The 24,338-nt window shown below is 48.1% G+C and overlaps 1 protein-coding gene across 1 annotated transcript in view; it reads right to left on the bottom strand.

The window, feature by feature from the left end:
• Positions 1-7,851: 7,851 nt before the first annotated feature.
• The window catches only part of jag1b (jagged canonical Notch ligand 1b), a 44,858-nt gene continuing 28,371 nt past the window's right edge, over positions 7,852-24,338 (bottom strand). The window contains exons 14-25 of the mRNA XM_085977766.1: positions 20,018-20,192; positions 19,230-19,343; positions 19,000-19,113; positions 18,793-18,909; positions 17,351-17,378; positions 17,170-17,255; positions 15,461-15,574; positions 14,644-14,753; positions 13,364-13,600; positions 12,182-12,313; positions 11,941-12,091; positions 7,852-10,669 (exon numbers count right to left, since the gene is read on the bottom strand). Of these exons, the coding sequence (XP_085833892.1) occupies positions 10,215-10,669; positions 11,941-12,091; positions 12,182-12,313; positions 13,364-13,600; positions 14,644-14,753; positions 15,461-15,574; positions 17,170-17,255; positions 17,351-17,378; positions 18,793-18,909; positions 19,000-19,113; positions 19,230-19,343; positions 20,018-20,192 (1,833 nt within the window). The 3' untranslated portion in view covers positions 7,852-10,214. The remainder of the gene's footprint in view (positions 10,670-11,940; positions 12,092-12,181; positions 12,314-13,363; positions 13,601-14,643; positions 14,754-15,460; positions 15,575-17,169; positions 17,256-17,350; positions 17,379-18,792; positions 18,910-18,999; positions 19,114-19,229; positions 19,344-20,017; positions 20,193-24,338) is intronic.

The following is a 24,338-nucleotide window of genomic DNA, read 5'->3' as shown; positions in this document are numbered from 1 at the left end:
GCCTCCACTATCGCCTGGGCCTCCTTCTCAACTGAGGAGTGTCGAATTTCGGGGCCCTGGAGGGCCCGTGAAAAGAAGGCCACAGGTCTCCCCGCCTGGTTAAGGGTTGCGGCTAGGGTAAAGTTGGATGCATCGCTCTCCACTTGGAAAGGGATGGACTCATCCACTGCGTGCATTGTGGCCTTCGCAATGTCCTCTTTTATGAGGGTGAAGGCCGCACGGGCCTCTGCCGTCAGGGGGAAGGAGGTTGACTTGATGAGGGGCCGGGCTTTGTCCGCATAGTTGGGCACCCACTGGGCGTAGTAAGAGAAGAACCCTAGGCATCTCTTCAGGGCTTTTAGGCAGTGGGGGGGGGAGGGATAGTTCCAGGAGGGGGCGCATTCGGTCGGGGTCGGGGCCGATGACTCCGTTTTCCACCACGCAGCCAAGAATAGCGAGGCGCGCGGTGCGGAACATACATTTTTCTCTGTTGTATGTCAGATTCAGCCGTTGGGCCGTACGGAGGAATTTTTCTAGGCTGGCGTCGTGGTCCTGCCGGTCATGGCCGCAGATGGTGACGTTTTCTAGATAGGGGAAGGTGGCCTGCAGCGCGTTCTGGTCAACCATCCGGTCCATCTCCCTTTGGAAGACCGAGACCCCGTTGGTGACGCCGAAGGGGACTCGGAGGAAGTGGTAGAGGCGACCGTCAGCCTTGAAGGCCGTGTACTGGCGGTCCTCAGGCCTGATGGGGAGCTGGTGGTATGCCGACTTCAGATCAATCGTCGAGAATACCCGGTATTGTGCTATCTGGTTGACCATGTCAGATATGCGGGGAAGTGGGTATGCGTCTAATTGCGTGTATCGATTGATCGTCTGGCTGTAATCAATAACCAGGCGCTGTTTTTCGCCGGTCTTCACTACCACCACTTGGGCTCGCCATGGGCTGGTGCTGCCCTCGATAATCCCTTCCCTCAGGAGTCTTTCTACTTCTGATTTAATAAAGCTCCTATCCCCGGCACTGTACCGCCTGCTTTTAGTAGCAATTGGCTTGCAGTCTTTGGCGAGGTTAGCGAACAACGGGGGGGGTTTGACCTTCAGGGTGGACAGGCTGCATACTTTGCGCGGCGCCGTGTTTAAATTCTGCTGGCTGCAGACTGTAAGTGGGGGCAGGGGCCCGCCATATGCCATCATGACGCTCTCCAGATGGCACTGGAAGTCTAATCCTAGCAGTACGGGAGCGCAGAGCTGTGGCAGGACGAGGAATTTAAACTCTCTGTACTCCACGCTGTTCACTGTCAGAGTCGCTACACAGTAGCCGCCGACATCCGCCGTATGGGACTTTGAGGCCATAAAGACCTGGTGGCGTGTGCGCATAACCGATAGGGAGTAGCGTCGCACCGTGTCGGGGTGGATGAAGCTCTCCGTGCTTCCGCAGTCGAAAAGGCAATTTGTGGCATGGCCATTTACCTTTACGTTCATCATGGACCTGGCTAGTTGATGGGGCCTAGATTGGTCCAGGGTGAATGGAGGCCATCGTCGAGGTCGGTGGGTCACTGTAGTATTCGCCCACGCCGAGGGCCTGGTCCCGAGATGGTGTCCAAGATGGCGGCTCCCCCTCGGCTGGTGGTGTCCAAAATGGCGGCCCGCACGGCTCACACGTGGTTGGTTGGGTCCAAAATGGCGGCCTGTACGGTTCACATGCGGCGCTGCTGGAATTGGGGGTCGATTTCGCCCTGCACACTCTCGCGTAGTGGCCTTTCTTGCCGCATTTGGAGCAGGTCGCGTCCTTTGCTGGGCATTGCTGTCTGGGGTGCTTGGCCTGGCCGCAGAAGTAGCATTTCTGGCCTCTGGTCATTGCAGCTGTAGTTGGGCTGCTGGCGGCTTGTGGCCTTACCGGGTCCCAAGATGGCTGCTCCCGTGGCATCCACGTGGCCATCCGGTCAGGGGGGTAGGCGTCCATGTTCTGGAGGGCCACGACTAACGAGTTAGCGAGGGCCACCGTCTTCTGCAGGTCGAGCCCCCTCTCTTCCAGCAGCCTCTGCCGAGTATAGTTGGACCTGATGCCGGCTACGTAGGCGTCTCGGATCAGGTCTTCCGTGCATTCCTTGGCCATCACCGCTTTGCAATTACAGTCCCGGCCGAGGACTCTCAGTGCCAGTAAATATTCAGTGCCCGATTCCCCGGGGCGCTGTTTTCGGGTAGCCAGGACGTGTCTGGCGTAGACCTCATTAACAGGCCTCACGTATTGTTCCTTTAGCGTCGCGATGGCGGCCGCGTAAGTAGTGGCGTCTCGGATGATCGAGTAGACTCGGTGGCTCACCCGTGAGTTCAAGACAAGCCGTTTCGCGTCATCTGTAGTGACGGTAGTGCTGGAGGCCTCCAGGAAGGCTTCGAAACAGCTCAGCCAGTGTTCAAAGTTATTGGCTGCATCTGCTGCTTGAGGATCCAAGTCTAAACGTTCCGGCTTCAAGATTTGCTCCATGTTGAAAATTAGTCAATAAAATTGATGCGCTATCAACAATACCAAAGACTACGAAATGGACTTATATGAAGTAGGCTTTTATTGACTAAGAACTAGAGCATGCCTCTGCTAGTGAATCCATCCTACGAGCTCCCGGGGGAAGGGTGGTGAGTCACCTTTATACCCGGGCTTAGGGGTGGAGCCAGGGGCTGAGATATGCCTGGACTTGTACAGGGTTAACAGTGGTTTACCACACAGGCATGTACAGGTTAACAGTGGTTTAGCACAAGAAGATATTACTGGATGAGAACAAGGTAGTGGGCTCGGAGTTGCATGAGGACCAGGCCATGACGGTCCATTTAAAGGAAATCATAGCGGAGTTGGAAAAGCACGCAACGACGCTAAATGCTCTCATAAGGGAGGACAGAAATGCTTCTGACCAGGCTGCGCAGAATGGTGTGTGCGTGTTATACTGGGCGTGGTTACTGGGCGAGGGCCGTAGTAATCTGGAGGATTTAAAACCGGGTTTGGTCCCCTCCTGGATTAGCAACAAGCACCTCGCAGCCCTCCACCCTTTTGAGAATGCATTAAGCCCGTGCCAACTCTGGCTAGCCTCCGAAACCTATCCAGTCCCCGTGGATTGTGGGCGGTCCATCCACACAATCACGGGAGTAGTAGTTAGGATGCCGGTCATGTGTAGGACAGCCCGACCCTCGCCGGTATACAGGGTTGAAAACATTGGAGTCATTCAAGGGGGTGTACACAGTCGTTTCACAGCAGTCCCGCCTTACGTCATTAAGTGGGAGCACACTATGACAAGTACTGACGTCTCACGGTGCCACAGGCGGGGAGCACACATAATCCTGTGTCCCCAGCACTTGAATGCCTATTCAAAACCGCAGTGTGTGTTCAGAGCTGCTGGCGCGAAGCCTATAAATTGTATCATGGAGGCAATGGCACAAGGCCATGTTCCCCCGCAGGTAGCATATATAGGTGGGACATATTATGTCACCACCGGTGCGTCCCACTACCAGCATGGACCGCATAGCTGGTGTCTGGTCAGTGAAAGCAGCTTCTGTTTTAAACCCGAGGCAGAAGTTCAAGTGGCCCAGGAGCGAATTGTCCCCATTCCTGAACCCTCCACTGTTCACCTCACTGTGAAGGAGAATTTTACCAATTTGCAAAAGTACGTAGCCCACTTTGGCTATGAAATTCTCCCTGAACACCTTACCAAAATACTCAAAGCCGTTATAGTTTCGCAGAAACATTTTTACACTCTAAAGCAGAAAACAGTAGAGATCGGGACTAAGATATTGGATATTGTGATTCCACCCTGGTGGGACATTTTCAATAACATAGAGGTCCCTTCGTGGATCAGACTGGCTTCCCACATTCTCATGGTTTGCCAGTTAGGGATAGTGTTGCATCTAGTTTTCATTCAATGTAAGGGAAAAGGTCAGTTGTTAGAATTCCGTAACCAGAAGATCTGGAAGAAACATTATGTAAATGTGGAGGGAGATATGCCTGTTTAAGTCTTTTCCTTGTATTTTGATTAAAGGTTGTTGTTTTTTTGGTGTTTGTTGTTTTTAATAAAAGGTTTTTGTTGTTTTTTTGCGACACGTTTAATAAAGATGTATGTATACCAAGTGGTGCAGGGGTGTTGGACCCCCTCCATGCTTGGATGTGTGTAAAGTCTGTAGTTTGCTCTCTGTATGCTGATGTACACTACATTTTCACGGAATGGAAAGTGCATGTGTCGTGGGTATATTAGATACGTAATTACAGGGGAAGGTTGTCTATGGAGGGTCAGAAAATTTTTGCTCATCTTGTAAAAGTATAATACTTCAAGTTTTAGTATCACGGGGAGGGGGGAAAGAAGTGTAAGATGTGCAAAATTTCTACATTTCCCCAAAGGTTATTAATAAGAAAAGGGACACTGCATGGACATTTTAATGAAAAAGGGTACCCACGATGGCATCCGCACCTCGTGGCAGAAAGCCTGTGAGATTTTAAAAACTTGGACTCTGCGGCACAGGCAGCTTGTGGAGAAATCGAAACCAAAGCTGCAGTTTCTGTGAAGAGAGACTTTGCATTTTGAAAACCAGACAGGACTTTGAATCATGTATTAGACCAAATTGGAGACAGATCAAAACCCAGTTAGGCCTATAGTTAAGGCCATCAAGCAGTTTGCATAAATAATTGGGAACAGCTTAAGGAAGCCATCGAGGCTGGACAGGTCCATTAAGATGTATTAATAAAACAAGTCAATTATCAGGCCAGTAGATGCGATTACCGGCCATCTAAAACCAGTTAGTGTAGATTGCTACCATTATTTAAAATAGCCCGCCAAGATTGGGACAAAGAACTAACCTGATTTGACGCGCAGATAAGGGCCATCCGAAGGAGTATAATTGTAGGCCCACTGGCAACCTTCTCTCTCTGCCCCAGCCCCTCGCCCTCGTGGTTACTGCTCTTCCCCCGTCCCGTGCTTACCGCCCGGCCACTGCCCGTGCCTTCCCCATTCCATCAGGGACGCCCGGCATTGCGCCAGGCGGACACGGACAAACCAGGCCAGGCACGACGAGGTGAGGTGGTGAAGAAGGCGAATGGAAAGACGATTGAAGAAAAGTTTCGAATAATCAGGCCTTCAGTCCAGCTGACCTGCGACTATCTTCATGCAAACTCCAACTGCCGGCCGAGGAAGAGGAACCATCATCCCGGTGAGGTAAAGTACCCAAGCACTACTTGTACCAGGACAACGCCCTTGCAGCACCCCGAAACCACGTGATGACGGCAGGCCCCGGAGAGCACAAAGAGCGAACCCCAAGCCCCACCGCTGTTTGAATTCAGCAGATCTGAGATTGGAGAGCATGAATTCTGACCCCTCAGATTAATCTGGTTAGGTATAGGGGTGAGATAAGGGGATTGTTAAGATAGTTTATTTTCCATTGATGTGCCATGTGTTCCCCATTCCCTGTATAAGTATAGTTATTTTGTATTCGCCTGTAAAGCTTATACTAGTAACTTTTCATAAGATTGTGTTCTTCAATAAAAATCTTGGTTTTGCTTACATCCAAACCACCTGTCTACTCGAGTCTTTTCTGTATCGCCGCCTGTACTTAAGTCCGGTGTCTAGAACCGAGGGGCATGGGAGCGATTTGAACCGCTCAGAGGCATAACTGACTGGGCACACGGGCCACCCCACACCACACCACCCCCTACAGCAGAAAACTTAAAACTTAATGATGGTTGCCTTACCAAGCATTTCACTTCTCATCTCACTATAGCTTGTAGGAATACAAGCATCAGTAATCATTGCTTCAAACACATGAAAATTCAGGTTGGAGGCTTCCCGCGGGTTCAAGCCCCCGACTTGCACTTACCTACCGCGCCGGCTGTTGTGCTGTGGGCTCGCGTGGGATTCCGATCCTGGGCCTGCTCCAACTGCCGGCACGCAGTGCTTGCGTATTCATAGGGTGCAGTTAGTTCGAAGCGTCCCCTGGGATCACATGTGCCATGGAGAGCCAATCGTAGCAGGAAATCTCTTCATAGATTTGACAGGAAGACCTGTCAAATCTATGAATACAGTTCGGCCCCAAAACAAACTTCAATTAAATTTTTTAAAAATCACATTTTTAAAAATAACAATTCCATAATAACTTGAATAATTTAAATTTGAAAACATTAATTAGTTTTTAACAGGGCTAAAAATAAACTTACCTTTCTTTAAAATATTTAAAAATAATAAACTTGAGGAAAAAATGTTTTAAAGCGTAGCTGCTGGAGACTTACCCTCCCGGAGAAACCTGTAAAAAAGGTAGTTCCAGGCGTACGCGCTGCCTCTCCGGCGCACGCGTTCGACCCGTGAACCCCTTCCTTTAAGGGAACGAAAGTTCTGGTTTCCCACGCATGCACGAAACCAGCACTTTCGTTGGGCCTACGCGCGAGTACCCAGCGCGTACTCACCCGTGGGGACCCAAATTTCTGGCCCCATGATCTCTTCACACAATTACTGTATAACATAGGGATCGGTGCCTGGAAGGTAATACAATACCCAACTTTTAAACTATACAAATAAAACCAGGAGCTTGGTTCCAAAAGCAGAGAGTAAACAATTGGGGGGCAGTGGGTGGTGAAGAGAAAGATGATTTGTCTTTTTAACCAGCATATTTTCACATTAGGTTACAGAACACCAACTTTGCGTTGTCCTTGATTAAGGTGCAAATTCCATACTGATCAATTACACCAGGAAACTTGTGCACACACCACTATCAGCCCTGACTTTAACCTAGCAGTATTTGTAAAAGAGACTTTTAATAATCACAAAATATCTGTCATGGTAAGTCATGGAGTATTACCTTTATTTTATGGCTTTTAAAAATCAGTTCTCCCAAAGTATAGAATTAGATTTACCAGGGTCAAAATTAGAAATTTTTGTTTTAAACTTCACTTAGAGGGCAAGTTAACAGTCTGGCAGAGAACATACACATGTGGCACATAGTCTAAATTCTATCAGCAGCAAGACTCAGAGACCATAGGTTAGAAGGCAACTGCCTTTACAGCACTGCCAGCACAGTGCATGTGAATCAACTGACAACTTTCATTTCTCCAAACTATGAGCAAATATCAATTAATGGCTTAAAATTGTTGAGGAAGGATATGCAGATCAACCCCTAAACCAGGTTAACTAAAAAGCTAGTGAAACTCCTCCACTCTTGCAGTGCAGCAACAAGTAGACACTCAAAGAATTGAGTGAAAGCATGGTTTCTAAAATAAAAACATTACAAGAAATACAGAGTGCAGCGGTAAACTGTTACCACCACCACCCCCTACCCCCCAGTTTACAACATTGAATGTACAACAGCACTTCAGTCTTGGGTATCTTCAGTACAATAATGTTACAATTGTCCTCAATTGCAGCAAGTGCTTATACAAGTGATGAGCAGTCATTTTATTCTGCAGTGCCCATTTTGTTTATTATTTCAAAGCTCAAGTTTTACTGTTTATGATTTCAGTTGGCCATGGAGCAGGAGAGAAAAGATGGATGAACTCATCACTAGCAATCTGGAATTCTTTTCTATTGAGGTCATCTGGTCATGTGCAATTTGTCAATTTTGATTGTTAAACATGCCCCATTCACTACTGCCTAATGTAAATCAGTACAGTTGGTCATCCAGCTCTGCTGCTATGTTATGAATGAGTTGGAGCACATGCATCATTGTTTCTGAATTACTAGAATGCACAACAGGTTGTAAAACTGTTCTAATCCAAAGATCTGTTGGATTACACAATTCCCTTCTTTCCTCATCACATTCTCTCCACACCATCAACCCCTTACAAACAAATAATAAATTGGACAAACTGAATGGTAGCCTTATTTAAGAGCAAAATCTTTCATAAAAATCAGAATATTTCTTTTCAAAAACTTTATTGGGATTTTCCAGAAAATGGGCACAAGAAAAAGTCACAACATACAGACATGTTACAAAGAATTAAACAGTTGGCAAGCAGTGATTATTACACAATCAAATTGGGAGAAGCTGGACAGTAAGAATTTGAAAGTAACATACAACTTGCTTAACAAAATATTTATGCAACTACAAACCAAATTATGGAAAGCCAATTCTTAAACCAGCTATTACACTACACAGAGTAACAAACTCTTGCAGGCAGCTGACAGGAACATCAAAAAAAAGTACAAGAGGTACTGCAGCAACTTGTCCACTTAGAAATGGTGTCCTGTCATCCAATTGGTCAGAAGACCAACAACTAAAGTAAATGTAGCCAATGCAAGAGAATGCAATTGGAGAAAAAGTGTAAGATTTGTAGAAAATTACAAAGTAATAGTCATGTAACTGGCTGATCTACTTGACAAAAAGCTCCTTGCTAATAACCCAGCATTTTTCTAACCAAAAGATACATTACAGTTCCAAAACATTGAGTGAGTTGCAATTCGCTCTACAAGTCAGTGAGAGCTCAAGGTACAAAAGTACCGGGATTACCAATAATGTCATTTTGCAATCTAGCCGAAACAAAATTTCAGAACTGGGTAAATCTAAGGGGCACATTTTAGAACTGATCGTGTAATGCTCATGTTTTAGAAATTATGGAAATGCATGCACATTTTGAAAAGAAAGCACACAACAGTAGTGCATTGTTGTATCAAAATATTTAATAAATATTAATTTCCAAAATTTATTGCCAGGAGGCAACACAAAGATGCATCCTCATGTTCATATAACACTAATGTCACAATACACAAGAAAACATCATGATCAAGGTTTCACCAATGAGATTACCATGTTTAAAAGCCTTTTCAGATCTCTATTGATTGCAGAAGCACTTGGATTTCCTCAAGTAATGCAGGCAGTGTGACATGGCATTTCTACATGGTGATCTCACTGGAGAAATCTACCATTCAAGTATTCAACAGCTAGCTTATTATTTGAATACTTCCTAAACTGCAGGTATGTTATTACAAAAATCAAATCTACAAGTGGTTCAATATTATATCCATGGTGAAAGATCAGGATTTACAAAACAAAGTTGTTGTGCTGTGCTTTTAACTCAAATGCACTATCTAGAGTTATTCAATATATTTTTTAAATTTTTTTTAAATTTTTTTTTTTTTTTTTTACATGCAACCACTCACATTTCAGTTACACAAAAGTAAATGTGTTAATTTGTTCCCTTACACGTGTATCTTGTTGCAGACTGTCTGCCTGTCACTCAAATGTTTTAAACTTTAAAGCAGCAAATATCAAAGCATTATAGTCTAATGCTCTCCGCTCGTCCTCAAATTGATGCATACAAAAAAAATAATCCTGGCCAAAATAAAGAGCTTGAAGTGAGGCTATAGAAATTGATCCAAAATGTCTGACATTGTACAAAAGAGTTCCAAGGCACACGGCCAATCCTAGTGTTAAAAAATAATCTATTCTGCATCTAGAGCACACCTCAAATTTGGCATGAAGGCAACATTACTGAAACACAAAAACAATTCATCAAAAATAAAGGAGCCATAAGCTTACAAAGCTATCAAAAACCTTCAAATCTAAACATACATATAAATAAGAGGAATGGTATTTAAGGCTCTTGATTATTTAAGTTATTAAATCAAATATACACAGTGATTAATTAAAAAAAGTATTTACATTTATACAAAATCATAAACACTTGGCCTTTTTTTTTCAATTAAATTCTTCATCTGAATAGCAACTGCTGACATTTGTGCCCACGCCCAACAAAAAAAATATCATCTTGGATTTTGATGATTGCTGTGGTTCCCAGCTGAAAAGGCACTTTCAAATACAGAACTAGACTAACTAAGTCAAACCTATTATACATAACTTAACAATACTGAGAAATTAGAGCCAGTAAAAAATAAATAAAAATTCACCATCTTAAATTAAATTGGGACCAGGCAAACGCCTCCAACTGGGTTTCAGTTCAAAAGAGCAAGGAATCCTAATTAGACTGCGATTGAATTACAGAATGCTTCAGCAATGCATCAACTGCAACTGAATTTACATTAGGGCACTTTGACTAGTTTTGCATAGACGTGAGATGCAGCACGTGTAATCTCAGCCAACCACAGCAACTATCAATGCCAGTGTAAGTCAGTTTGTCTTAACTTGAACGAACATAGGGATTCTTTGTAGATAATACCCTTTACACTCAAATATTACAGAACAATTTAGGAACTATGACTTTGAGCCTTCAGGGATAGCAAAAGGCTGTGCATCTAATATTAAATAGGCAGCACCGCTGACTGCTATACAATGTATTCCATGTGACTCAAGCTCTGTGCACTTTCTAAGTCTCTGTTATCTTGCTTATTTGTCCAATTCGGATTTTTTGTAGGAGTGCCTTGTGCTGGTTTTTCATCTCTGTCCACCAGTGTGTAGGCCGGCTGTTTGGAAAACCTCGTCTTTTGTTGGTGCTTGTCTACATCCACTTCTTCAAGCTCTGAGTTATGCGTCCTTATTTTGGCAATTTTCGAATTTTTGTTTTCGTAGTCTTTGCTGGTGGAACTATTCGTTCCGTGCTTCTCGATGGGGTTCTTTATTTGATGCAGCTGCTCTCGGACATTGTTTGTGGTGTCATCAGATGCCGTGGGAGTAGGACTGCTCTGTTTCCTTCGACGTCGTATCCACCAGAAAAACAACATCACGAAGCAACAGACCCAAACAACGGTGATCACCGAGCTCAGCAAGGGGATCAGGAAATCTGCAATAAGAACAGAATGCAGTTAGACAACGGGAACCAAAACTTGTATTTTTAGGAGCTCCTGATGCCTTCACTGAAAAATGCATGAGCCATAGAAACCAGATGGTCTTGGAATAAATCCCTCCATGGACTCGCCCCTCCCCATCTCTAATCTCCTCCAACCCTCCGAGATCTCTGCGCTCTTCCAATTCTGGCCTCTTGAGCGCCCTGATTTTAAATCGCTCCACCATTGCTGGCTGTGCTTTCAGTTGACAAGGCTCTAAACTCTGGAATTCCCCCCCTAAACCCCTCTTTCTTCCTTCCTTTGAGACGCTCCTTCAAACCTACCTCTGTCCAAGCTTTTGGTCACCTGTCCTAATATCTCACGTGGCTCGGTGTCAAATTTTGTTCGGCAATGCTCCTGTGAAGCACCTCGAGACATTTTACAACATTAAAGGCGCTGTATAAATGCAAATTGGTGCTGATCCTCAGTCAACACCGAGTTGGCTTATCTCAGCCAGGGCAGCAATTGGATTGCTACAATTAGCCCAGTACCCCGTGGGTTCACACTGCCGATCACAGGCCAGCGACACCCGCTGAAACACATGCACATGAATGTCAAGCGAGGACGGGATCTAGCAATAACTTCCAGCATTACACAGCCTGCCGACAATATCAGACTACGAGCCAAGTTAGGCGAGGCAGTAAAAAGCTGTCTGGGAACCTTACGATAGGGTCGGTGCTTTTCAAGAGAGACGGGCAGAAAATTCTAAAAAGATAAAGTTACACACAAGTTCCCTAACTTCTCATGCTATTACAACGAGGGACTGCGCTGCGAGAAAGTGATGTAGTGGCTCCGGCCATCCCTGGGAAAGTTCGGTTTGGAAGGCAAAACACAGAAGGTTTTGTTTTGGAGGGGAAAGAGGGGGTGAAAACAAACAAGTGCATGAGGTGTTGTGGCTGACTGGTAACATTGTTGTCCAGTTATTAAGTACGCCCTTATCTAAATACAGAACCACGTTTGCCGATTTGTCAGATAGGCATTGAAGACCCGATTATCTGGTGCCAAGGTAGATTTTGCATAAGAAGCGGCTTTCTCTTTGGGAAAGGGCAGCAAACACCCTGCTCTCATGCACACATCAATCCCAATCTACAACCAACTGCCAGTAGGTACGGTAAGCAACCCAGGCTGTCGTAGCTGTTTTTGTCCCCATCCTTATGGGAAAATGCCTCAGGCAACTTGAGCTTTAGTGTTATCTTTTTCTAAACTCCCAAGTTGCACTGAATCTTACCTGGCTTAAGGGGTTCATGCATTGTTTGGACTCGAACCTCTGCGATAGCTGCAAGGATAGTGTTGTTTCCATCACGTTTACTGATAACATCAGTAATTTTTTCAGTTATATCCTTGATTGGATTAGTTTCCTGGAGTGAATTCTCCACTGACTGGGGAAGAGAGTAAAAAATAAACTTTAACCACCTGAACTTATTGACACCAGGTCCTATTGAAACTTTATGATGCAGGGAAATACTTACTATTGCCACGTTAATCTCATTCGCAGCAGAGTGGGTTTGCTCACAGACGAGATAAAGTGAATGCTCCACTGAAAGGTTACGCAAAACCTGCAGACGCCTCAGTTCCACACAAATTTGTTCAATGGTGACACCCTAAAATAAATCAAACCGTCAGATAATATCGGGTAGATACTTTGATACAGCTAGAATGGACATAAGGAAAATGTAGAACTAGTCACTAACATTACAAATACTCCCTGGAATATAGAAGGTTAAGAGGTGATTTGATTTGGGTTATTTTTTAGGATTTTAAATAGAATTGATCGGGTAGATAGAAAGAAACATTTTCAGCTAGTGAGGGGAAGTCTCGGGCAAGGGAACATAACCTTAAAAATCAGAGCTAGGCCATTCAGGTGAGAAGTTAGAAAACACTTCAGGTGGAGTGTGGTAGAAGTGTGGAACACTCACAAAATGCAGTAGACGCTAGCTCAATTAATATATATATTTTTTTAAATCGGAGATCGCTAGATCTTTGCTAGCCAAGGGTATTAAGGGATATGGAGCCAAGGCAGGTAAGTGGAGTTAGGATAAAAAGAATAACTTAACTTGCATTTCTATAACACCTTTCACAACCACCGGATGTCTCAAAGCGCTTTACAGCCAATTAAGTACTTTTGAGGTGTAGTCACTGTTGTAATGTGGGAAACGCAGCAGCCAATTTGCACACAGCAAGCTCCCACAAATAGCAATGTGATAATGACCAGATAATCTGGTTTTTGTTATGTTGATTGAAGGATAAATATTGGTCAAGTCACCGGGGATAACTCCCCTGCTCTTCTTTGAACAGCACCATGGGATCTTTTACGTCCACCCGAGAGAGCAGACGTCTGTTTAACATCTCATCCGAAAGACGGCGCCTCCGACAGTGCAGCACTCCCAGTACTGCACTGGAGTGTCAGCCTAGGTTTTTGTGCTCAAGTCTCTGGAGTGGGACTTGAACCCACAACCTTCTGACTCAGAGGCAAGAGTGCTACCCACTGAGCCACAACTGACAACAGATCAGCCATGATCTCATTGAATGGTAGAACAGGCTCGAGGGACTGAATGGTCTCCACCTGTTCCCATGTTATCACATCAATAAAAAATATTCTGCATTTAAAAAGCCACTTGGTATTTATCTCAAAATAGTTTGACGTTACATACCGGTCGTAGCATCTCCTTGTTAATAGCAAGAGTGATCTTGGCACAAGTACTGTCAAGGTAATCAGTGTTGGGCTGGCATCTGGTTTTCGTTGGCGGCCGACTTGACGAGCATTCGCCCAAGCCCACACATGGAGGAACAAAGCAGTGGTCATCCTGAACAGGGAGACAGGTTTGCCATGCTGGACAATCGCCACGGCCTTTCCCATGCACTCTGCAAGGTTTAGGTCCACACCACATCTACAAGACAGAATTTATCAAATTCATTATCTGCTTGGCAGGAGGAGCATGTTCTTGTAAAAATATTCTTCAAAAGTAATTTCTGGAGCTTATTGCTGTAATTTTAAAGCATGGTTCTCACGCAGCCCTTAAAAACATCTTGCCAATTGCAGTGTGCAGATTTTGTAAACAAAAATCTACACTTTATTCATCCTGTGACAAATTCAACTCAATAGTTTTATAGATCACCACTTCATTTCCTAGTTTCATTCCATACTAGAGCATACATTTTCTTGCTCAATCTTATGAACATGATCAAGATCATCCAAATTCAATTCCCCAGACACAAATACTTATTTCAGATCAGCTGATTGGAGTTGGGAGCAGGAAGAGGATATATGAGCCACAAGGGCAGGGCCTGAGAGAAAGATAAGAGATCACTCAACCATGCTTTCACACCCGATAGGGAGCCAACTGAATGACCCTTCATTAGGACTGATGGAAGGCAGAAAGGCAAATATGCAATTCAATGGATACTTGAAATTCCAGTACCTAAAAAGGGCAAAAATTCTCAGCTAGCTGCAAGTAGCTTGAATATGTAGAATATGGCTAAATGTTCGCATTCAACCTAGGCACCAAAGGTTAGCTCCAAGATTAGCTCATCAGTTAATCCTTTTTAAATACTTTTTCACCAGTTTTTTTTATTTATAAGAGGTTTCTGCAATCCTCACACTTTTATTTTACCTTCCAATTATCAGCCCTGCTCATTTTCTTTTGATGCTCATTAATTTGGGAGTGTGACACTGTGGGCCAGCTTCCCTGGTTTATATGTTGCTAAAGCCACTCCCTTCTCCCAACAGCAGAACTATAGATGTGTTTAGTGATGCAAACAGGAGGAGCCAGCAGCTACCTTGCCACTGCTGGGAAAGGGCCAAATCTAAGTTCACAGTTACTCTGATCTCCTTCCTCTCTCCCACCATTTTGTTTGTTTCTTTTATTATTAGATTTAAGTAATTTCACTTCATTTTCACAGATTCAAAGGGCTCTTTTTGCACTCGTCATACCTTTGTACACGTAACTCTGCCATTGTGACACTGACATCCATTGCAGTCTTCTTCCCATTTAGCTCCATGTGATACAACGCTATCTTTCAGAATGCAAGCTCTCCCTGTAACTACATGATGCAGGGTGAGATGAAGATTAAAACTAAAGAACTTGATTTAAAGAATATTTAGAAAAAAAACATAACATGCAAATGCTCAACAGAAATTTTGCATACTTGAATTCAGAACTCCACCCCCCAAACCAATTCTTTCCCTCCTTCAACATCCAACCCATACATCATGACAGCCAGTTTAAGAACAATGTTAAATTCATTCTGATGCAGAAGGAAACCACTATACTAAAACCCTCTTCACTGTAAATGCAACACGTCTTACTTTAAAACATACACTATTGCATGGAAAAATAGTTACGCTCGGGCCTAGGAACAGGAGTAGGCTATTCAGCCTCTCGAGCCTGTTCTGTCATTCAATGAAATCATGGCTAATCTGAACTCCATCCACCCGCCTTGGTTCCATAACCCTCAATATACTTAAAAATAACTAATTTCAGTTTTGAAATTTTCAGTTAACCCCCAGCCTCAACAGCTTGTTGGGGTGGGGAAGAGTTCCAGATTTCCACTGTGAAGAAGTGTTTCCCGACATCACCCCTGAATGGCCTAGCTCTAATTTTAAGGTTACGCCAACTTGTTCTGGGATTAATTTCTCTATCTACCCTATCAAATCCTTTAATCATCTTAAACACTTCAATTGGATCACCCCATAATCTTCTATATTCAGGGATATATTCATATCCAATATGTTTGGAGACAGGTTTTACCTTCTTGACACCTTAGGCCACTTCGTCCTGGAGGGCAAATACAGCGATAGCCATTGATTTCATCTACACATGTAGCTCCATAAGCACAGGGGGAAGACTGACACTCATTGATGTCTGAAAGTGTAATTGTTTCACTGTGAGACAAAGGCATTTAAAAGCAATTGTGCTACTCAATTGTCAGTCACAAGTGAAGTTTAAAATCTCATTTTTGGTTGTAACCTTTCACTAACTCAAGTGATCAGGCACATATCAGAAGGATGTTACTTTCAAATTTTGTCCAAAATAACTGACTTTAAAAGCAATGTTCCCTTGCTACAAAATATATATTTTTTAAAACTTGCAATGGTCTGGAGTGCTGCAAATAGCCAAGTTCCAGGCTGGTAATTGCCAAGAACACTCCGGAGACTAAGCACGACTGCTCTTTCAAAGAGCCAGCACATGCATGACGGGCCGAATGGCCTCCTTCTGCGCTGTAAGTTTCTATGAATCTATCATAAAAATGCAGAGAAGACAAATAAATCAGCCAGTTCCGAAAGAAATATTTTGTTTTGATTTTTGCCTCCCACCCCTCCTCTAGGTAACGACTCGCTGATTGGGTACTTCCAACAGGAGCTGTGCACCCTCTGGTGAGCCTCAATAATGAGCGACAGTGAAAGTCAGCAGTCTATTTTACCACAGTGGCATCACAGTCGCGCCTATTCCCAGTAAACAAAGAAAGGGCGGGATGGGAGCACAGGATAATAATTAGCAGCAGGAATCTCCTATCCCAGCTTTCAAGTAGGACAGAGTAAAAGGATGAAAAACAGTGCAGAAATAGCACTAGTTAGGATTATAGTGACAGAGGTAGTTTAGGACATGCAAGTACTTCAGGGCTGGGTTTTAGTTAAATAAATGTTGATTACAGAACGCTCACTTGCTGGATCGATGGCATAATAAATAAGAGTTAACATTAGATATAAAAATATTTTACTTATCCACATTAAATTGCATCTGCCACCTGTCTGCCCATTCCACTAACTCATGTCTTCAAGTCTTTTACAGTACCTCCTTGCTACTTTTAGGTCATTGGCAAATTTGAGATTGTGCTCATTGATCCCAAATCACTTCCAAGCCTCCAGTCAGAGCAACACCCATTTACCCCAGCTCGGTTTCCTATCCATAAACCAACTTCCTATCCACACTGTTACACTTACTCCTATACCATACACTTGAATTTTTCTAGTAAGATGCTTGCGTGAACTTATCCATCTACTGGATTTCTTTTATCTATCCAAAAGTAGTTTTTTTTTTTAAGAAATGACCAATAAGTTTTCAAACATGACTTGCCTTTAAAAATTCCATGCTGAAAATCCTGGATTATGCAGTTCCAAATGCTCACTAATTTTAATCTTGAATTAGGGATGTTAAGAGTTCGCGTACAACCAAAGTTAGACAAACAGGTCTGTAGTTAACTGGTTTATCCTCCCTTCTTGAACTAAAAGGTGCTACATTAGCTAATCTCCAGTCCCACAACACAATTGGAATACAATAACTGAACAGCTTTGAAGTAAATGTGATGCAAATAAGGGGTTAGCGTTGAGCTCATTCTACAACTACTCACATTTACTGTTCATTAATATCACCTCTCGGCCAATACGATTAAGAAGGATTCAGTAATAAAAGCACAAGCCTTAAAAAGCAAAGTAGTGATGCCATATTTTAATACTCACTTATCCGACAGTCTGGTCCCGCAAAGCCAGGTGCACATTCACACCGATACCAGTTCTCGCCATCCACACAGGTGCCACTGTTGTAACTGTTAATTACAAAGTTAACGTTAGACACGGAGAGACTATAAATCACACAAGCAGAGAAGAATCAAATCTAATACATTAAAAAAAACTCACTTACCATGGGTGTGGGTTGCAGTCATTTGTATCTAGAAAAAAATGAAAAATTTAAGTTTTAATGATAAGAAGTCTCTGCGACTTGTGAAACACAAATTTTCCACTGCACTAGTGCCTAAGGTGATTACTTGTTAACAGGCCTCTGATTAAAGTGTAGGAAGTCATTTACTGTTTGTCAAATAGGCTGTTACCCTTCTGAATGGATTCCAGGCTTTCACCATGGACTTTGCTAAATACATTTTGACAGATGTGCGCATAGGGAGGCAGTCCTTGTAAAGTAACTAACAGGAAGAAATGAGTGGAAGCAGACATTTCGCTGATCAGCCAAGAATGTTGGGAACAAGATCACATCTGCATTCATTTATGTAATTTGTGTCTCTCCCAGGCACAGGTCTAGTACTGGGCAGTAAAATGGATTGCTATTAGATCTGGCAGAGTCGCAGTTAAAATGCTTATTTTGCCAGCCTTCACAAAAACAAAGCCCAGAAGAGAACATAAACATGCTGGTGAGATTAGAACATAGATTTAAGATACCGGGCCAGATTTTACTGTAGGAGTGAATCAAATGACATCGGTCGTTAATTAGACTTGCCCTTGTACGTTTAGGTTTCTACATTTTTTGCGTGGCAAGTTGTTGAAAGCGCGAGCTGGTAACGGCTCAGTGAAGGAAACCGGGCATCTGGGACCCAAGTGAACAGGACAAGCAACTGTGTATCTCCTTAACCAATCAAATTGAAGGATTGCGAAATTAACAGCTCAAGGACGGAGAGGAAAGTGTAAATTAGAGTGGGTGAATTCAATGTCAAATCAGATACAGAAAAAGAAAGAGGGAAAGGAAGATTGGATTGAGAGAAACAATTTTCAAAATTTCCAATAGCAATTAAAACCTGCAGGAGAGAGACTCCACGCTTGTAATAGTTAATTTTCAGTGCCAGAGAGCTTGATTTGGCAGTGATTAGCAGTTATCACGTTGTTAAAAGGGTAATTAGACCGAAATGGACAAGTTTTAACTGTGGCGAGTTTAGTTCTTGTCTACCGCGCAGATACAGCAACTTCACACCGTTCAATATGGAGAGCCAGATAGCGAGATGCCGTTTTCGTGAAGCCAACTTTTTTATTTCCACTTTTAACCGTGCATCTGCCCCTCGCCTGAGGTTGCTTTACCATTTGCGCATAAATAACAGCAAGCGCCATTAGCCTCACCGTTATTTTGACAGCAAATTATGGCCCATTATCATTTGCCTGCATAAAACTCACTGCACTCCAAAAAGGTTATTTGCTGTGTGAAGCACATTGGGATGTTTTGGCAATGGGATGAGGCGTTACGTAAATGTACGGTCTTTATTTCCTTTAAGGAAAAGGTGTATTAAATTTTTGGCTATTAACAGGAACAAAAACAGTTTTCTATCTTTTATACCTCTGCTGCCATAAAATGCTGATACTCACTCTGCGAGCACGTGAATCCTTCCCAGCCTTCTTTGCAGACACAAGTAAAGGAATCTCCACTGACCACGCAAGTACCGCCATTCTGGCAAGGATTTGGTAAACAGCTACTATTTCTTGCTATGGGATGGCAGGAGAAAAATAAAAATTACAATTTTGGCCAAGTGCACGAATGAAGCTTAAAAAATGAAAAACCATACAAATACTTACCTATGTTGCAAGTGGCACCTTCCCAGCCAAGAGGGCACATGCACTTAAATGTATCACCTTCGTCATAACACGTCCCGCCATTGTTGCACGTGGCTTCGTCGCACTGGCTATCCCCTGCAAACCACCGCAAGTTTAAAAATTGTCCACACCAGGTAAAAGAGCTGCATTCTCATGCAAGAACCTCAATGCAGTTAAACAAAACGGAGGGGAAATAAACTAAGAGCACTTACTAGAATGACAGGTTTTGCCTTTCCAATCATTCTTGCATTCACAATAGAAATCATTCACCAGATCCTGACACTTGCCTCCATTCTGGCATGGGTTTATACTGCAATCGTTAATATCTGCAAAATAGTAAAGCAAAAACTAACTTGACAGCTGCACATAAAGCTCATACTGCATCAGGCTGTGAGATACCACTATTAAACACCAAGCAGTGCCATTTAAAAAGTGCACCCTTACACACGACCCTGCTCATCTCTAACCTCCTCCAGTTCTACTACCCTCTGAGATCTCTGCACTCCTCCAACACCCCAGATGTTTCATCACTCCACCATTGGCAGCCCCGCCTTCAGCTGCCGCGGCCCCCCAAGCTCTGGAATTTCCTCTCTAAACCGCCCCCCCTCTCCTCCTTTAAGACGCTCCTTAAAGTCTACCTCTTTGACCAAGCTGTTGATCACCAATCTCTCATGTGCTCAGTGTCAAATTTTGTTTGATCGTCGCTCCTGTGAAGCACTGGACGTTTTACGATGTTAAAGGCACTGTATAAATGCCAAGTTGTTGTAATGTCCATCTGGCAAATACATGAAACCTGCACATCCAAATCCCGTTTTGCTAAAACTATCTACCTTCTATTCTTAGGAATACAACCAACACTGAAGAGTATAAACAGAAATTGCTAGGAGTGGACCAACTGCTTCACAAATTTATTTATTGAACAGATCACAAAAAAAAAAAATCTGCATCTTGTTCTGAACATTTGAGAGCTGCAAAACCATTATGAGGCAGCACAACTTACTGATTTCACAGAGGATTCCTTCCCATCCTTCACGGCATATACACTGATAGACGTTGACTCCGTCAATGCAGGTCCCACCATTTTTGCAAGGATCACTCTCACAGTCGTTAATATCTGTTTTGGGAAGCGTAGAAGTCTCTTTTAGAAAAAGTAAACTACTGCTTTTCAACGCTCGCTATTCTTCGGTGATGTTCAAACAAAACCAATATTTTGATCAGTAATACGAAATGGGCAGAGAGTTCCTACTCTATTAAGAATGCTATCAAGACCTCTGATCTGAGAAAACTGAGTGCAGATAAAGACTATTAAATAGCCTAAATGCTGACTGAGTTTTAATCTCATGTTGAAACAAAGATCTCTGCTTCAAACAAACTAAAGACAGAAAATTGATCACAAGTTTAGAAATTGCACTCTGTTACGAAGTTACTTTCAAGTGTGGTCTACCCACAACTGGATTCTGTGGCAGGATCAGGGACAACGAGCTGATTAGTCACAGATGCCACAAGGTCATAAGGGAAAATAAAAGTCTCGCTAGTCAAGGAAATATGTTGAACCTACAGCACACTCCAAGGTTCAGGCAAGGAGGTAGTGGTCTTCTAATATAAGTGCAGCACAACATGTAGGAGGAATTGAAGCAATTATTTTTAACTGGCTGGGGGTGGGGGAAAGAGAGCGAGGGGGGGGGGGGGAAGGAGGAGCGAGGGGGGGAGGAAGCGAGGAGCGAGGGGGGGGGAAAGGAGGAGCGAGGGGGGGGGAAAGGAGGAGCGAGGGGGGGGGGAAAGGAGGAGCGAGGGGGGGGGGAAGGAGGAGCGAGGGGGGGGGGGAAGGAGGAGCGAGGGAGGGGGGGAAGGAGGAGCGAGGGGGGGGGGAAGGAGGAGCGAGGGGGGGAAGGAGGAGCGAGGGGGGGAAGGAGGAGCGAGGGGGGGGAAGGAGGAGCGAGGGGGGGGAAGGAGGAGCGAGGGGGGGGAAGGAGGAGCGAGGGGGGGGGAAGGAGGAGCGAGGGGGGGGGAAGGAGGAGCGAGGGGGGGGGAAGGAGGAGCGAGGGGGGGGAAGGAGGAGCGAGGGGGGGGGAAGGAGGAGCGAGGGGGGGGGGGAAGGAGGAGCGAGGGGGGGGAAAGGAGGAGCGAGGGGGGGGAAAGGAGGAGCGAGGGGGGGAAAGGAGGAGCGAGGGGGGGAAAGGAGGAGCGAGGGGGGGAAAGGAGGAGCGAGGGGGGGGAAGGAGAGCGAGGGGGGGGGGAAGGAGGAGCGAGGGGGGGGGAAGGAGGAGCGAGGGGGGGAAGGAGGAGCGAGGGGGGGAAGGAGGAGCGAGGGGGGGAAGAGGAGCGAGGGCGAGGGGGGGAAGGAGGAGCGAGGGGGGGGAAGGAGGAGCGAGGGGGGGGAAGGAGGAGCGAGGGGGGAAGGAGGAGCGAGGGGGGGGAAGGAGGAGCGAGGGGGGGAAGGAGGAGCGAGGGGGGAGGAGAGCGAGGGGGGAAGGAGGAGCGAGGGGGGGGAAGGAGGAGCGAGGGGGGGAAGGAGGAGCGAGGGGGGGGAAGGAGGAGCGAGGGGGGGGAAGGAGGAGCGAGGGGGGGGGGAAGGAGGAGCGAGGGGGGGGGAAGGAGGAGCGAGGGGGGGGAAGGAGGAGCGAGGGGGGGGGAAGGAGGAGCGAGGGGGGGGGGGAAGGAGGAGCGAGGGGGGGGGGAAGGAGGAGCGAGGGGGGGGGGGAAGGAGGAGCGAGGGGGGGGGGGAAGGAGGAGCGAGGGGGGGGGGAAGGAGGAGCGAGGGGGGGGGGGAAGGAGGAGCGAGGGGGGGGGGGAAGGAGGAGCGAGGGGGGGGGGGAAGGAGGAGCGAGGGGGGGGGGGAAGGAGGAGCGAGGGGGGGGGAAGGAGGAGCGAGGGGGGGGGAAGGAGGAGCGAGGGGGGGGGAAGGAGGAGCGAGGGGGGGGAAGGAGGAGCGAGGGGGGGGGGGAAGGAGGAGCGAGGGGGGGGAAGGAGGAGCGAGGGGGGGAAGGAGGAGCGAGGGGGGGAAGGAGGAGCGAGGGGGGGAAGGAGGAGCGAGGGGGGGGGGAAGGAGGGAAGCGAGGGGGGGGGAAGGAGGAGCGAGGGGGGGGGGAAGGAGGAGCGAGGGGGGGAAGGAGGAGCGAGGGGGGGAAGGAGGAGCGAGGGGGGGAAGGAGGAGCGAGGGGGGGAAGGAGGAGCGAGGGGGGGAAGAGGAGCGAGGGGGGGAAGGAGGAGCGAGGGGGGGAAGGAGGAGCGAGGGGGGGAAGGAGGAGCGAGGGGGGGAAGGAGGAGCGAGGGGGGGAAGGAGGAGCGAGGGGGGGAAGGAGGAGCGAGGGGGGGAAGGAGGAGCGAGGGGGGGAAGGAGGAGCGAGGGGGGGAAGGAGGAGCGAGGGGGGGGGAAGGAGGAGCGAGGGGGGGAAGGAGGAGCGAGGGGGGGAAGGAGGAGCGAGGGGGGGAAGGAGGAGCGAGGGGGGGAAGGAGGAGCGAGGGGGGGAAGGAGGAGCGAGGGGGGGAAGGAGGAGCGAGGGGGGGAAGGAGGAGCGAGGGGGGAAGGAGGAGCGAGGGGGGGAAGGAGGAGCGAGGGGGGGAAGGAGGAGCGAGGGGGGGGGGAAGGAGGAGCGAGGGGGGGAAGGAGGAGCGAGGGGGGGAAGGAGGAGCGAGGGGGGGGAAGGAGGAGCGAGGGGGGGAAGGAGGAGCGAGGGGGGGAAGGAGGAGCGAGGGGGGGGAAGGAGGAGCGAGGGGGGGAAGGAGAGCGAGGGGGGGAAGGAGGAGCGAGGGGGGGAAGGAGGAGCGAGGGGGGGGAAGGAGGAGCGAGGGGGGGGAAGGAGGAGCGAGGGGGGGAAGGAGGAGCGAGGGGGGGGAAGGAGGAGCGAGGGGGGGGAAGGAGGAGCGAGGGGGGGGAAGGAGGAGCGAGGGGGGGGAAGGAGGAGCGAGGGGGGGGAAGGAGGAGCGAGGGGGGGAAGGAGGAGCGAGGGGGGGGAAGGAGGAGCGAGGGGGGGGAAGGAGGAGCGAGGGGGGGGAAGGAGGAGCGAGGGGGGGAAGGAGGAGCGAGGGGGGGGAAGGAGGAGCGAGGGGGGGGAAGGAGGAGCGAGGGGGGGGGAAGGAGGAGCGAGGGGGGGAGGAGGAGCGAGGGGGGGGAAGGAGGAGCGAGGGGGGGGAAGGAGGAGCGAGGGGGGGAAGGAGGAGCGAGGGGGGGGGAAGGAGGAGCGAGGGGGGGGGAAGGAGAGAGCGAGGGGGGGGAAGGAGGAGCGAGGGGGGGGAGGACGGAGGAGCGAGGGGGGGAAGGAGGAGCGAGGGGGGGGAAGAGGAGCGAGGGGGGGGAAGGAGGAGCGAGGGGGGGGAAGGAGGAGCGAGGGGGGGAAGGAGGAGCGAGGGGGGGGAAGGAGGAGCGAGGGGGGGGAAGGAGGAGCGAGGGGGGGGAAGGAGGAGCGAGGGGGGGAAGGAGGAGCGAGGGGGGGGGAAGGAGGAGCGAGGGGGGGGAAGGAGGAGCGAGGGGGGGGAAGGAGGAGCGAGGGGGGGGAAGGAGGAGCGAGGGGGGGGAAGGAGGAGCGAGGGGGGGGAAGGAGGAGCGAGGGGGGGAAGGAGGAGCGAGGGGGGGGAAGGAGGAGCGAGGGGGGGGAAGGAGGAGCGAGGGGGGGGAAGGAGGAGCGAGGGGGGGGAAGGGAGGCGGAGGGGGGGGAAGGAGGAGCGAGGTGCGGGGAAGGAGGAGCGAGGGGGGGAAGGAGGAGCGAGGGGGGGGGAAGGGAGGAGCGAGGGGGGGGAGAGGAGGAGCGAGGGGGGGGGAAGGAGGAGCGAGGGGGGAGGAGGAGGAGGAGCGAGGGGGGGAAGGAGGAGCGAGGGGGGGGGAAGGAGGAGCGAGGGGGGAGGAGAGGAGGAGCGAGGGGGGGGAAGGAGGAGCGAGGGGGGGAGGAAGGAGGAGCGAGGGGGGAAGGAGGAGGAGGAGCGAGGGGGGGAAGGAGGAGGAGGAGCGAGGGGGGGAAGGAGGAGGAGGAGCGAGGGGGGGGAAGGAGGAGGAGGAGCGAGGGGGGGGAAGGAGGAGGAGGAGCGAGGGGGGGAAGGAGGAGGAGGAGCGAGGGGGGGAAGGAGAGGAGGAGCGAGGGGGGGAAGGAGGAGGAGGAGCGAGGGGGGAAGGAGGAGGAGGAGCGAGGGGGGGGGAAGGAGGAGGAGGAGCGAGGGGGGGGAAGGAGGAGGAGGAGCGAGGGGGGAGGAGGAGGGGAGCGAGGGGGGGAAGGAGGAGGAGAGGAGCGAGGGGGGGGAAGGAGGAGGAGGAGCGAGGGGGGGAAGGAGGAGAGAGGAGCGAGGGGGGAGGAAGGAGCGAGGAGGAGCGACGGGGGGGGAGGAAGGAG

This window comes from Somniosus microcephalus, chromosome 3 (genome assembly GCF_052327205.1).
Source record: "Somniosus microcephalus isolate GS21.2 chromosome 3, FLI_Smic_1.0, whole genome shotgun sequence".
NCBI classification, from domain to species: Eukaryota; Metazoa; Chordata; class Chondrichthyes; order Squaliformes; family Somniosidae; genus Somniosus; species Somniosus microcephalus.
This window is presented reverse-complemented; position numbering and strand designations above follow the sequence as displayed.